Raw genomic sequence first — 15,394 nt, 5'->3', positions numbered from 1 at the left:
CAGAGGCAGGTGTCATTAGTTGTCTCTGATTGAGAATCATACTTAGGTAGCCTGGGTTTCACTGTTGGTTTGTGGGTGTTTGTTTCCGTGTCTGTGTTTTACACCACACGGTACTGTTTTCGGTTTTCACATTTGTTGTTTTTGTAAATTGAAGTGTTCAGTTTGGATTTATTATTAAATAAGATGAACACTAACCACGCTGAGCTTTGGTCTTCTCCTTCAACAGAAGAAAACCGTTATAGGCATGGCAACAACGATTTTGGTGTGGTGCAGCGCCACAGCTGAAACGCTGTAGTCAACTTAAGCTGAAAAATTGTAGTCCAACTAGAGGACAGCCTAATCAGATCACTCAAAGGATTTGATTGATACACAACAGAAAAATATGTCGACTTTTCTACATTCTACACAGGAGATGAATATATTTCTGTGGTTCCATCATTCTACAGCTGTCTCCCTCCAGTGGAATAATTGATGACTGGCACCTTTCTTTCCCTACACCAGACAGCTTTGACATGATGGCCTAAGGATCCTCCATCTGAAAACTACAGGATGCAGAGAGTGATTACTGCTAGGATTTCATCATGTCCAGATACACAGTACAGTATTGTAATACTGTAGATATCTCCAGTCCACCATTAGGCAGTAGAACTACAGTCTAGTGCTGGAGTCTCATCCCAGGGCCTGGTGTGTGTCTCTGTATGTGTTACACTAATATGAACCGATACATTCTGCAACATTCATTAGATTTACAGCAGCCCAGGATTTAGCCATGTCAGTAGGCCCAGAACCAGAACCACCACAGCTAGTCACCACACCACCACCATCACTACCACCACCACCACCACCATCACTACCACCACCATCACTACCACCACCATCACCACCTCCACCATCACTACCACCACCACCACCACCATCACTACCACCACCATCACCACCTCCACCATCACTACCACCACCATCACTACCACCACCATCACCACCTCCACCATCACTACCACCACCGCCTCCACCATCACTACCACCATCACTACCACCACCATCACCATCACCACCACCACCTCCACCATCACCGCCACCACCACCACCTCCACCATCACTACCACCACCATCACCACCTCCACCATCACTACCACCACCATCACCACCACCACTACCACCACCATTACCACCCCCACACCCATCACCACCACCATCCCCACCACCATCATCATCATCACCACCATCACCTCCACCACCATCATCATCACCACCACCACCACCACCCCCACACCCATCACCACCACCACCACCATCCCCACCACCATCATCATCATCACCACCATCACCTCCACCACCATCACCACCATCATCATCACCACCATCACCACCATCACCTTCACCACCATCACCACCATCATCATCATCACCACCATCACCACCACCACCACCACCACCTCCATCACCACAACCACCATCACCACCTCCACCACCGCGCTACATGAGTCTCCTTGACCAATACAGCACATTTTACATATATAGAGGAAGCAAATGTGATATACAACACTGCCACACTGACACATCTCTTACAAACTATTATAGAAATATGTGTGTGTGATTGTGTAGTGGTGTGTGTGTGCACATGTAACTGTGTGTGTGTGTAGTGGTGTGTGTGTGTAGGTGTGTGTGTGTGTAGTGGTGTGTGTGTGTGTGTGTGTGTGTGTGTGTGTAGTGGTGTGTGTGTGTGTAGTGGTGTGTGTGTGATAGTGTGTATGCTACTGACCTGGTAGCTGTCCAGGGCTCTCTGTAGCTTGGTGGAGCGTGCTGACACACAGCCGATAGAGACAGACAGAACAGTCTCCACCAGCAGAGGCAGAGTCCCAGAGTCCTGCACCTGCTTCACACACACCTGCAGCCTGCGCGAGTGACCCTGAGAACACACACACCATCCATATAACCTGCTTAGCATACAGACGGACAATTACAATGAAGATAAACACAGAAGAAAACCGGGAACTTAGACGGCGCTCATCTTTTCCATTCATAACTGGATCTACACAACCGATGTCGTGGGACGTGGTTTCATCTTGACATCACTCTACTTTAAAGAGCTGAAAACATCTGACAAACTGACAGACTCCTCCAGTCTGATGTACTTCCCTGTCCTGTTACCTGTCTGTCCTGGAACACTCCTCCAGTCTGATGTCCTTCCCTGTCCTGTTACCTGTCTGTCCTGGAACACTCCTCCAGTCTGATGTCCTGTCCTGTTACCTGTCTGTCCTGGAACACTCCTCCAGTCTGATGTCCTTCCCTGTCCTGTTACCTGTCTGACCTGGAACACTCCACCAGTCTGATGTCCTTCCCTGTCCTGTTACCTGTCTGTCCTGGAACACTCCTCCAGTCTGATGTCCTTCCCTGTCCTGTTACCTGTCTGTCCTGGAACACTCCTCCAGTCTGATGTCCTTCCCTGTCCTGTTACCTGTCTGACCTGGAACACTCCTACAGTCTGATGTCCTGTCCTGTTACCTGTCTGACCTGGAACACTCCTCCAGTCTGATGTCCTGTCCTGTTACCTGTCTGAGCTGGAACACTCCTCCAGTCTGATGTCCTTCCCTGTCCTGTTACCTGTCTGACCTGGAACACTCCTCCAGTCTGATGTCCTGTCCTGTTACCTGTCTGAGCAGGAACACTCCTCCAGTCTGATGTCCTTCCCTGTCCTGTTACCTGTCTGTCCTGGAACACTCCTCCAGTCTGATGTCCTGTCCTGTTACCTGTCTGACCTGGAACACTCCTCCAGTCTGATGTCCTTCCCTGTCCTGTTACCTGTCTGACCTGGAACACTCCTCCAGTCTGATGTCCTGTCCTGTTACCTGTCTGACCTGGAACACTCCTCCAGTCTGATGTCCTGTCCTGTTACCTGTCTGAGCAGGAACACTCCTCCAGTCTGATGTCCTTCCCTGTCCTGTTACCTGTCTGACCTGGAACACTCCTCCAGTCTGATGTCCTTCCCTGTTACCTGTCTGACCTGGAACACTCCTCCAGTCTGATGTCCTTCCCTGTCCTGTTACCTGTCTGAGCTGGAACACTCCTCCAGTCTGATGTCCTTCCCTGTCCTGTTACCTGTCTGTCCTGGAACACTCCTCCAGTCTGATGTCCTTCCCTGTCCTGTTACCTGTCTGTCCTGGAACACTCCTCCAGTCTGATGTCCTTCCCTGTCCTGTTACCTGTCTGACCTGGAACACTCCTACAGTCTGATGTCCTGTCCTGTTACCTGTCTGACCTGGAACACTCCTCCAGTCTGATGTCCTGTCCTGTTACCTGTCTGAGCTGGAACACTCCTCCAGTCTGATGTCCTTCCCTGTCCTGTTACCTATCTGAGCAGGAACACTCCTCCAGTCTGATGTCCTTCCCTGTCCTGTTACCTGTCTGACCTGGAACACTCCTCCAGTCTGATGTCCTTCCCTGTCCTGTTACCTGTCTGACCTGGAACACTCCTCCAGTCTGATGTCCTGTCCTGTTACCTGTCTGACCTGGAACACTCCTCCAGTCTGATGTCCTGTCCTGTTACCTGTCTGAGCAGGAACACTCTTCCAGTCTGATGTCCTTCCCTGTCCTGTTACCTGTCTGACCTGGAACACTCCTCCAGTCTGATGTCCTTCCCTGTTACCTGTCTGTCCTGGAACACTCCTCCAGTCTGATGTCCTTCCCTGTCCTGTTACCTGTCTGACCTGGAACACTCCTCCAGTCTGATGTCCTGTCCTGTTACCTGTCTGACCTGGAACACTCCTCCAGTCTGATGTCCTGTCCTGTTACCTGTCTGAGCTGGAACACTCCTCCAGTCTGATGTCCTTCCCTGTCCTGTTACCTGTCTGACCTGGAACACTCCTCCAGTCTGATGTCCTGTCCTGTTACCTGTCTGAGCTGGAACACTCCTCCAGTACCGATGTCCTTCCCAGGATGCATCTCTACATCAGAGTAGTCCCCCTGCTCATTCAGCTCCTGGATAGAAACCCACAGCTCAATACGACGAGACACCTCACTCCACCTGCAGGGACAAATCACATGGCACTTATTTGTCACACATTTGTTTGTCGCGTGCGCTGAACACAGCAGGTGTAGACCTTACCGTGAAATGCTTACTTACAAGCCCTAACTTACACACAACAAGCAAGTGACGGGTGTGTGTGTGTGTGGTGCATGCCTTTATGTTTCCTTGAGATGATACAATACGTATGTGCTCTACACACGGTGTGTGTACCTGTCTCGTAGAGTGCGTGTCTTGGCCAGCAGTGCGTCCAGCTCCCAGGGAGAGCGTCCGTTCCCGGCACAACGGTGACCCCACACCTCGATGGCCAGCGCCCCGTCTGCGATGAACTCTAAAAACTCCTCTGTCACATGGACCACACACTCCTACACACAGAGAGATTCTATATCAAACATCAACAATGAGCAGATCACACACTCCTACACACAGAGAGATACTATATCAAACATCAACAATGAGCAGATCACACACTCCTTCCTACACACAGAGAGATACTATATCAAACATCAACAATGAGCAGATCACACACTCCTTCCTACACACAGAGAGATACTATATCAAACATCAACAATGAGCAGATCACACACTCCTACACACAGAGAGATACTATATCAAACATCAACAATGAGCAGATCACACACTCCTTCCTACACACAGAGAGATACTATATCAAACATCAACAATGAGCAGATCACACACTCCTTCCTTCACACAGAGAGATACTATATCAAACATCAACAATGAGCAGATCACACACTCCTTCCTACACACAGAGAGATACTATATCAAACATCAACAATGAGCAGATCACATACTCCTACACACAGAGAGATTCTATATTAAACATCAACGATGAGCAGATCACACACTCCTTCCTACACACAGAGAGATACTATATCAAACATCAACAATGAGCAGATCACACACTCCTACACACAGAGAGATACTATATCAAACATCAACAATGAGCAGATCACACACTCCTTCCTACACACAGAGAGATACTATATCAAACATCAACAATGAGCAGATCACACACTCCTTCCTTCACACAGAGAGATACTATATCAAACATCAACAATGAGCAGATCACACACTCCTACACACAGAGAGATACTATATCAAACATCAACAATGAGCAGATCACACACTCCTTCCTACACACAGAGAGATACTATATCAAACATCAACAATGAGCAGATCACACACTCCTACACACAGAGAGATACTATATCAAACATCAACAATGAGCAGATCACACACTCCTTCCTACACACAGAGAGATACTATATCAAACATCAACAATGAGCAGATCACACACTCCTACACACAGAGAGATACTATATCAAACATCAACAATGAGCAGATCACACACTCCTTCCTACACACAGAGAGATACTATATCAAACATCAACAATGAGCAGATCACACACTCCTACACACAGAGAGATACTATATCAAACATCAACAATGAGCAGATCACACACTCCTTCCTACACACAGAGAGATACTCTATCAAACATCAACAATGAGCAGATCACACACTCCTACACACAGAGAGATACTATATCAAACATCAACAATGAGCAGATCACATACTCCTTCACACAGAGAGATACTATATCAAACATCAACAATGAGCAGATCACACACTCCTACACACAGAGAGATACTATATTAAACATCAACAATGAGCAGATCACACACTCCTTCCTACACACAGAGAGATACTATATCAAACATCAACAATGAGCAGATCACACACTCCTTCCTACACACAGAGAGATACTATATCAAACATCAACAATGAGCAGATCACACACTCCTATACACATAGAGATACTATATCAAACATCAACAATGAGCAGATCACACACTCCTTCCTACACACAGAGAGATACTATATTAAACATCAACAATGAGCAGATCACACACTCCTTCCTACACACAGAGAGATACTATATCAAACATCAACAATGAGCAGATCACACACTCCTACACACAGAGAGATACTATATTAAACATCAACAATGAGCAGATCACACACTCCTTCCTACACACAGAGAGATACTATATCAAACATCAACAATGAGCAGATCACACACTCCTTCCTACACACAGAGAGATACTATATCAAACATCAACAATGAGCAGATCACACACTCCTTCACACAGAGAGATACTATATCAAACATCAACAATGAGCAGATCACACACTCCTACACACAGAGAGATACTATATTAAACATCAACAATGAGCAGATCACACACTCCTTCCTACACACAGAGAGATACTATATCAAACATCAACAATGAGCAGATCACACACTCCTACACACAGAGAGATACTATATCAAACATCAACAATGAGCAGATCACACACTCCTACACACAGAGAGATACTATATTAAACATCAACAATGAGCAGATCACACACTCCTTCCTACACACAGAGAGATTCTATATCAAACATCAACAATGAGCAGATCACACACTCCTTCCTACACACAGAGAGATACTATATCAAACATCAACAATGAGCAGATCACACACTCCTTCCTACACACAGAGAGATACTATATCAAACATCAACAATGAGCAGATCACACACTCCTTCCTACACACAGAGAGATACTATATCAAACATCAACAATGAGCAGAAACATGAGAATAATGGTGACATATGGGCCCTGGTCTAAAGTAGTCAACTTAATAGGGAACAGAGGGCCATTTGGGATGCAGGGATATTCTAACCAGAATCCTCAGCGTTAGTGTCAGTGACAGCCAGCAGAGGATGATGTGAAATAACTTTTCCAAAATTCATTGGTTTCCCAGAAATCCCAGTTGAAGAGTCCTGAAATCAGGAAGTAGTCAGGAGGAAATCCAGATTCCTCCAATGGGGATTTCAGGAAACCTGGGAAGTTGAGGAAAGTCACCATAATGTTGTAACCCTACGTTCCCTACCTTGCAGTGGTCGAAGCGGACGGTGAACTGGGCGTCGGGGGTGCGAGGCGTGGTTGGCGTGTCTGGGCTGACCATGGGCGGGGCCACCGTAGGCTCCGCCCCCTCCCAGAAGGTGTACTGGCAGAAGACGAAGTTGGAAAGGTTGAGAGGCAGCCCCGTGGCCTCCCTGATACGCACCTGTAGTAGAAAAACACCACGAAGAAGACAACGTTATTGTCCAATCTACACAGATCCACTGTTCTCCTGTTTATTCCAAATCCTCCGAAAGACACACAGACACATACTGAGCAGCTATATATATACTGAAGAGTTATATATACTGAGCAGCTATACAGTGGGGCAAAAAAGTATTTAGTCAGCCATCAATAGTGCAAGTTCTCCCACTTAAAAATATGAGAGAGGCCTGTAATTTTCATCATAGGTACACTTCAACTATGACAGACAAAATGAGAAAAAAAATCCAGAAAATCACATTGTAGGATTTTTTATGAATTTATTTGCAAATTATGGTAGTAACTAAGTATTTGGTCAATAACAAAGGTTTATCTCAATACTTTATATACCCTTTGTTGGCAATGACAGAGGTCAAACGTTTTCTGTAAGTCTTCACAAGGTTTTCACACACTGTTGCTGGTATTTTGGCCCATTCCTCCATGCAGATCTCCTCTAGAGCAGTGATGTTTTGGGGCTGTTGCTGGGCAACACGGACTTTCAAATCCCTCCAAAGATTTTCTATGGGGTTGAGATCTGGAGACTGGCTAGGCCACTCCAGGACCTTGAAATGCTTCTTACGAAGCCACTCCTTCGTTGCCCGGGCGGTGTGTTTGGGATCATTGTCATGCTGAAAGAAGTTTCATCTTCAATGCCCTTGCTGATGGAAGGAGGTTTTCACTCAAAATCTCACGATACATGGCCCCATTCATTCTTACCTTTACACGGATCAGTCGTCCTGGTCCCTTTGCAGAAAAACAGCCTCAAAGCATGATGTTTCCACCCCCATGCTTCACAGTAGGTATGGTGTTCTTTGGATGCAACTCAGCATTCTTTGTCCTCCAAACACGACGAGTTGAGTTTTTACCAAAAAGTTATATTTTAGTTTCATCTGACCATATGACATTCTCCCAATCTTCTTCTGGATCATCCAAATGCTCTCTAGCAAACTTCAGACGGGCCTGGACATGTACTGGCTTAAGCAGGGGGACATGTCTGGCACTGCAGGATTTGAGTCCCTGGCGTCGTAGTGTGTTACTGATGGTAGGCTTTGTTACTTTGGTCCCAGCTCTCTGCAGGTCATTCACTAGGTCCCCCCGTGTGGTTCTGGGAGTTCTATATACTGAGGAGTTATATATACTGAGGAGTTCTATATACTGAGGAGTTCTATATACTGAGGAGTTCTATATACTGAGGAGTTCTATATACTGAGGAGTTCTATATACTGAGGAGTTATATATACTGATAAGTTATATATACTGAGGAGTTATATATACTGAGGAGTTATATATACTGAGAAGTTATATTTACTGAGGAGTTATATATACTGAGGAGTTATATATACTGAAGAGTTATATACAGTGCCATGCGAAAGTATTCGGCCCCCTTGAACTTTGCGACCTTTTGCCACATTTCAGGCTTCAAACATAAAGATATAAAACTGTATTTTTTTGTGATGAATCAACAACAAGTGGGACACAATCATGAAGTGGAACGACATTTATTGGATATTTCAAACTTTTTTAACAAATCAAAAACTGAAAAATTGGGCGTGCAAAATTATTCAGCCCCCTTAAGTTAATACTTTGTAGCGCCACCTTTTGCTGCGATTACAGCTGTAAGTCGCTTGGGGTATGTCTCTATCAGTTTTGCACATCGAGAGACTGAAATTTTTTCCCATTCCTCCTTGCAAAACAGCTCGAGCTCAGTGAGGTTGGATGGAGAGCATTTGGATTCAGGTCTGGACTTTGACTTGGCCATTCTAACACCTGGATATGTTTATTTTTTAACCATTCCATTGTAGATTTTGCTTTATGTTTTGGATCATTGTCTTGTTGGAAGACAAATCTCCGTCCCAGTCTCAGGTCTTTTGCAGACTCCATCAGGTTTTCTTCCAGAATGGTCCTGTATTTGGCTCCATCCATCTTCCCATCAATTTTAACCATCTTCCCTGTCCCTGCTGAAGAAAAGCAGGCCCAAACCATGATGCTGCCACCACCATGTTTGACAGTGGGGATGGTGTGTTCAGCTGTGTTGCTTTTACGCCAAACATAACGTTTTGCATTGTTGCCAAAAAGTTCAATTTTGATTTCATCTGACCAGAGAACCTTCTTCCACATGTTTGGTGTGTCTCCCAGGTGGCTTGTGGCAAACTTTAAATGACACTTTTTATGGATATCTTTAAGAAATGGCTTTCTTCTTGCCACTCTTCCATAAAGGCCAGATTTGTGCAATATACGACTGATTGTTGTCCTATGGACAGAGTCTCCCACCTCAGCTGTAGATCTCTGCAGTTCATCCAGAGTGATCATGGGCCTCTTGGCTGCATGTCTGATCAGTCTTCTCCTTGTATGAGCTGAAAGTTTAGAGGGACGGCCAGGTCTTGGTAGATTTTCAGTGGTCTGATACTCCTTCCATTTCAATATTATCGCTTGCACAGTGCTCCTTGGGATGTTTAAAGCTTGGAAAATATTTTTGTATCCAAATCCGGCTTTAAACTTCTTCACAACAGTATCTCGGACCTGCCTGGTGTGTTCCTTGTTCTTCATGATGCTCTCTGAGCTTTTAACAGACCTCTGAGACTATCACAGTGCAGGTGCATTTATACAGAGACTTGATTACACACAGGTGGATTGTATTTATCATCATTAGTCATTTAGGTCAACATTGGATCATTCAGAGATCCTCACTGAACTTCTGGAGACAGTTTGCTGCACTGAAAGTAAAGGCGCTGAATAATTTTGCACGCCCAATTTTTCAGTTTTTGATTTGTTAAAAAAGTTTGAAATATCCAATAAATGTCGTTCCACTTCATGATTGTGTCCCACTTGTTGTTGATTCTTCACAAAAAAATACAGTTTTATATCTTTATGTTTGAAGCCTGAAATGTGGCAAAAGGTCGCAAAGTTCAAGGGGGCCGAATACTTTCGCAAGGCACTGTATATACTGAGGAATTATATATACTGAGGAGATAGAACAGAGGACAGTTATATATACTGAGGAGTTATATATACTGAGGAGATAGAACAGATGACAGTTATATATACTGAGGAGTTATATATACTGAGGAGATAGAACAGAGGACAGTTATATATACTGAGGAGATAGAACAGAGGACAGTTATATATACTGAGGAGATAGAACAGATGACAGTTCTACTATGAAGCCCGTTGAGCAGTCAGAGGGGTAAGTGCCTTGCTCAAAAGCACAATGGCAGGAGACGACAGCAACCCTCCAGGACCAGACAGACAGTAGTAGTGTATGAGACGTACCCTGCAGGTGAGTTTCCTGGCCATGTGGACCATCTCTCCCTGAGTGTCCATCACATCGTAGATGCTGCTCTCACTGGAGTTCTCTGACGAGTCATCTCCCCCCTCCAGCCGGTCCGGCACCGCCCCGCTGACACGCATCAGCTCTATGTGGAGCCTGCCGGCTACCTGTCACACACCAGGGGGAACAGACCCAGCACATCAACACACCTCAGTACAGACCTAAACAGGTGCAGAGTACAGACAGAGAAGGGGGTACAGACCCAGCACATCAACACACCTCAGTACAGACCTAAACAGGTGCAGAGTACAGACAGAGAAAGGGGTACAGACCCAGCACATCAACACACCTCAGTACAGACCTAAACAGGTGCAGAGTACAGACAGAGAAAGGGGTACAGACCCAGCACATCAACACACCTCAGTACAGACCTAAACAGGTGCAGAGTACAGACAGAGAAGGGGGTACAGACCCAGCACATCAACACACCTCAGTACAGACCTAAACAGGTGCAGAGTACAGACAGAGAAAGGGGTACAGACCCAGCACATCAACACACCTCAGTACAGACCTAAACAGGTGCAGAGTACAGACAGAGAAAGGGGTACAGACCCAGCACATCAACACACCTCAGTACAGACCTAAACAGGTGCAGAGTACAGACAGAGAAGGGGGTACAGACCCAGCACATCAACACACCTCAGTACAGACCTAAACAGGTGCAGAGTACAGACAGAGAAAGGGGTACAGACCCAGCACATCAACACACCTCAGTACAGACCTAAACAGGTGCAGAGTACAGACAGAGAAAGGGGTACAGACCCAGCACATCAACACACCTCAGTACAGACCTAAACAGGTGCAGAGTACAGACAGAGAAAGGGGTACAGACCCAGCACATCAACACACCTCAGTACAGACCTAAACAGGTGCAGAGTACAGACAGAGAAAGGGGTACAGACCCAGCACATCAACACACCTCAGTACAGACCTAAACAGGTGCAGAGTACAGACAGAGAAGGGGGTACAGACCCAGCACATCAACACACCTAAGTACAGACCTAAACAGGTGCAGAGTACAGACAGAGAAAGGGGTACAGACCCAGCACATCAACACACCTCAGTACAGACCTAAACAGGTGCAGAGTACAGACAGAGAAAGGGGTACAGACCCAGCACATCAACACACCTCAGTACAGACCTAAACAGGTGCAGAGTACAGACAGAGAAAGGGGTACAGACCCAGCACATCAACACACCTCAGTACAGACCTAAACAGGTGCAGAGTACAGACAGAGAAAGGGGTACAGACCCAGCACATCAACACACCTCAGTACAGACCTAAACAGGTGCAGAGTACAGACAGAGAAAGGGGTACAGACCCAGCACATCAACACACCTCAGTACAGACCTAAACAGGTGCAGAGTACAGACAGAGAAGGGGGTACAGACCCAGCACATCAACACACCTCAGTACAGACCTAAACAGGTGCAGAGTACAGACAGAGAAAGGGGTACAGACCCAGCACATCAACACACCTCAGTACAGACCTAAACAGGTGCAGAGTACAGACAGAGAAAGGGGTACAGACCCAGCACATCAACACACCTCAGTACAGACCTAAACAGGTGCAGAGTACAGACAGAGAAAGGGGTACAGACCCAGCACATCAACACACCTCAGTACAGACCTAAACAGGTGCAGAGTACAGACAGAGAAAGGGGTACAGACCCAGCACATCAACACACCTCAGTACAGACCTAAACAGGTGCAGAGTACAGACAGAGAAAGGGGTACAGACCCAGCACATCAACACACCTCAGTACAGACCTAAACAGGTGCAGAGTACAGACAGAGAAAGGGGTACAGACCCAGCACATCAACACACCTCAGTACAGACCTAAACAGGTGCAGAGTACAGACAGAGAAAGGGGTACAGACCCAGCACATCAACACACCTCAGTACAGACCTAAACAGGTGCAGAGTACAGACAGAGAAAGGGGTACAGACCCAGCACATCAACACACCTCAGTACAGACCTAAACAGGTGCAGAGTACAGACAGAGAAAGGGGTACAGACCCAGCACATCAACACACCTCAGTACAGACCTAAACAGGTGCAGAGTACAGACAGAGAAAGGGGTACAGACCCAGCACATCAACACACCTCAGTACAGACCTAAACAGGTGCAGAGTACAGACAGAGAAAGGGGTACAGACCCAGCACATCAACACACCTCAGTACAGACCTAAACAGGTGCAGAGTACAGACAGAGAAAGGGGTACAGACCCAGCACATCAACACACCTCAGTACAGACCTAAACAGGTGCAGAGTACAGACAGAGAAAGGGGTACAGACCCAGCACATCAACACACCTCAGTACAGACCTAAACAGGTGCAGAGTACAGACAGAGAAAGGGGTACAGACCCAGCACATCAACACACCTCAGTACAGACCTAAACAGGTGCAGAGTACAGACAGAGAAAGGGGTACAGACCCAGCACATCAACACACCTCAGTACAGACCTAAACAGGTGCAGAGTACAGACAGAGAAAGGGGTACAGACCCAGCACATCAACACACCTCAGTACAGACCTAAACAGGTGCAGAGTACAGACAGAGAAGGGGGTACAGACCCAGCACATCAACACACCTCAGTACAGACCTAAACAGGTGCAGAGTACAGACAGAGAAGGGGGTACAGACCCAGCACATCAACACACCTCAGTACAGACCTAAACAGGTGCAGAGTACAGACAGAGAAAGGGGTACAGACCCAGCACATCAACACACCTCAGTACAGACCTAAACAGGTGCAGAGTACAGACAGAGAAGGGGGTACAGACCCAGCACATCAACACACCTCAGTACAGACCTAAACAGGTGCAGAGTACAGACAGAGAAAGGGGTACAGACCCAGCACATCAACACACCTCAGTACAGACCTAAACAGGTGCAGAGTACAGACAGAGAAAGGGGTACAGACCCAGCACATCAACACACCTCAGTACAGACCTAAACAGGTGCAGAGTACAGACAGAGAAAGGGGTACAGACCCAGCACATCAACACACCTCAGTACAGACCTAAACAGGTGCAGAGTACAGACAGAGAAAGGGGTACAGACCCAGCACATCAACACACCTCAGTACAGACCTAAACAGGTGCAGAGTACAGACAGAGAAGGGGGTACAGACCCAGCACATCAACACACCTCAGTACAGACCTAAACAGGTGCAGAGTACAGACAGAGAAGGGGGTACAGACCCAGCACATCAACACACCTCAGTACAGACCTAAACAGGTGCAGAGTACAGACAGAGAAGGGGGTACAGACCCAGCACATCAACACACCTCAGTACAGACCTAAACAGGTGCAGAGTACAGACAGAGAAGGGGGTACAGACCCAGCACATCAACACACCTCAGTACAGACCTAAACAGGTGCAGAGTACAGACAGAGAAGGGGGTACAGACCCAGCACATCAACACACCTCAGTACAGACCTAAACAGGTGCAGAGTACAGACAGAGAAAGGGGTACAGACCCAGCACATCAACACACCTCAGTACAGACCTAAACAGGTGCAGAGTACAGACAGAGAAAGGGGTACAGACCCAGCACATCAACACACCTCAGTACAGACCTAAACAGGTGCAGAGTACAGACAGAGAAGGGGGTACAGACCCAGCACATCAACACACCTCAGTACAGACCTAAACAGGTGCAGAGTACAGACAGAGAAAGGGGTACAGACCCAGCACATCAACACACCTCAGTACAGACCTAAACAGGTGCAGAGTACAGACAGAGAAAGGGGTACAGACCCAGCACATCAACACACCTCAGTACAGACCTAAACAGGTGCAGAGTACAGACAGAGAAAGGGGTACAGACCCAGCACATCAACACACCTCAGTACAGACCTAAACAGGTGCAGAGTACAGACAGAGAAAGGGGTACAGACCCAGCACATCAACACACCTCAGTACAGACCTAAACAGGTGCAGAGTACAGACAGAGAAAGGGGTACAGACCCAGCACATCAACACACCTCAGTACAGACCTAAACAGGTGCAGAGTACAGACAGAGAAAGGGGTACAGACCCAGCACATCAACACACCTCAGTACAGACCTAAACATGTGCAGAGTACAGACAGAGAAAGGGGTACAGACCCAGCACATCAACACACCTCAGTACAGACCTAAACAGGTGCAGAGTACAGACAGAGAAAGGGGTACAGACCCAGCACATCAACACACCTCAGTACAGACCTAAACAGGTGCAGAGTACAGACAGAGAAAGGGGTACAGACCCAGCACATCAACACACCTCAGTACAGACCTAAACAGGTGCAGAGTACAGACAGAGAAAGGGGTACAGACCCAGCACATCAACACACCTCAGTACAGACCTAAACAGGTGCAGAGTACAGACAGAGAAAGGGGTACAGACCCAGCACATCAACACACCTCAGTACAGACCTAAACAGGTGCAGAGTACAGACAGAGAAAGGGGTACAGACCCAGCACATCAACACACCTCAGTACAGACCTAAACAGGTGCAGAGTACAGACAGAGAAAGGGGTACAGACCCAGCACATCAACACACCTCAGTACAGACCTAAACAGGTGCAGAGTACAGACAGAGAAAGGGGTACAGACCCAGCACATCAACACACCTCAGTACAGACCTAAACAGGTGCAGAGTACAGACAGAGAAGGGGGTACAGACCCAGCACATCAACACACCTCAGTACAGACCTAAACAGGTGCAGAGTACAGACAGAGAAGGGGGTACAGACGGTGTGTGTTGTTCTCTCACTTCTCCCTGCTAGCTGATGATAGGAACAGTGTACTGTGTAGGTGTGTGTTGTTCTCTCACTTCTCCCTGCTAGCTGATGATAGGAACAGCGTAC

General features: G+C 46.8%; 1 protein-coding gene across 1 annotated transcript in view; it reads right to left on the bottom strand.

The window, feature by feature from the left end:
• The window catches only part of LOC139419538 (kinesin-like protein KIF13A), a 176,412-nt gene that overhangs the window by 34,892 nt on the left and 126,126 nt on the right, over positions 1-15,394 (bottom strand). The window contains exons 22-26 of the mRNA XM_071169505.1: positions 10,471-10,635; positions 6,989-7,165; positions 4,238-4,389; positions 3,892-4,024; positions 1,763-1,909 (exon numbers count right to left, since the gene is read on the bottom strand). Of these exons, the coding sequence (XP_071025606.1) occupies positions 1,763-1,909; positions 3,892-4,024; positions 4,238-4,389; positions 6,989-7,165; positions 10,471-10,635 (774 nt within the window). The remainder of the gene's footprint in view (positions 1-1,762; positions 1,910-3,891; positions 4,025-4,237; positions 4,390-6,988; positions 7,166-10,470; positions 10,636-15,394) is intronic.

This window comes from Oncorhynchus clarkii, chromosome 2, assembly GCF_045791955.1.
Source record: "Oncorhynchus clarkii lewisi isolate Uvic-CL-2024 chromosome 2, UVic_Ocla_1.0, whole genome shotgun sequence".
In the NCBI taxonomy this organism is placed as follows: Eukaryota; Metazoa; Chordata; class Actinopteri; order Salmoniformes; family Salmonidae; genus Oncorhynchus; species Oncorhynchus clarkii.
Note: the sequence above shows the minus strand (reverse complement) of the source record. Positions and strands in the feature narration are given on the sequence as shown.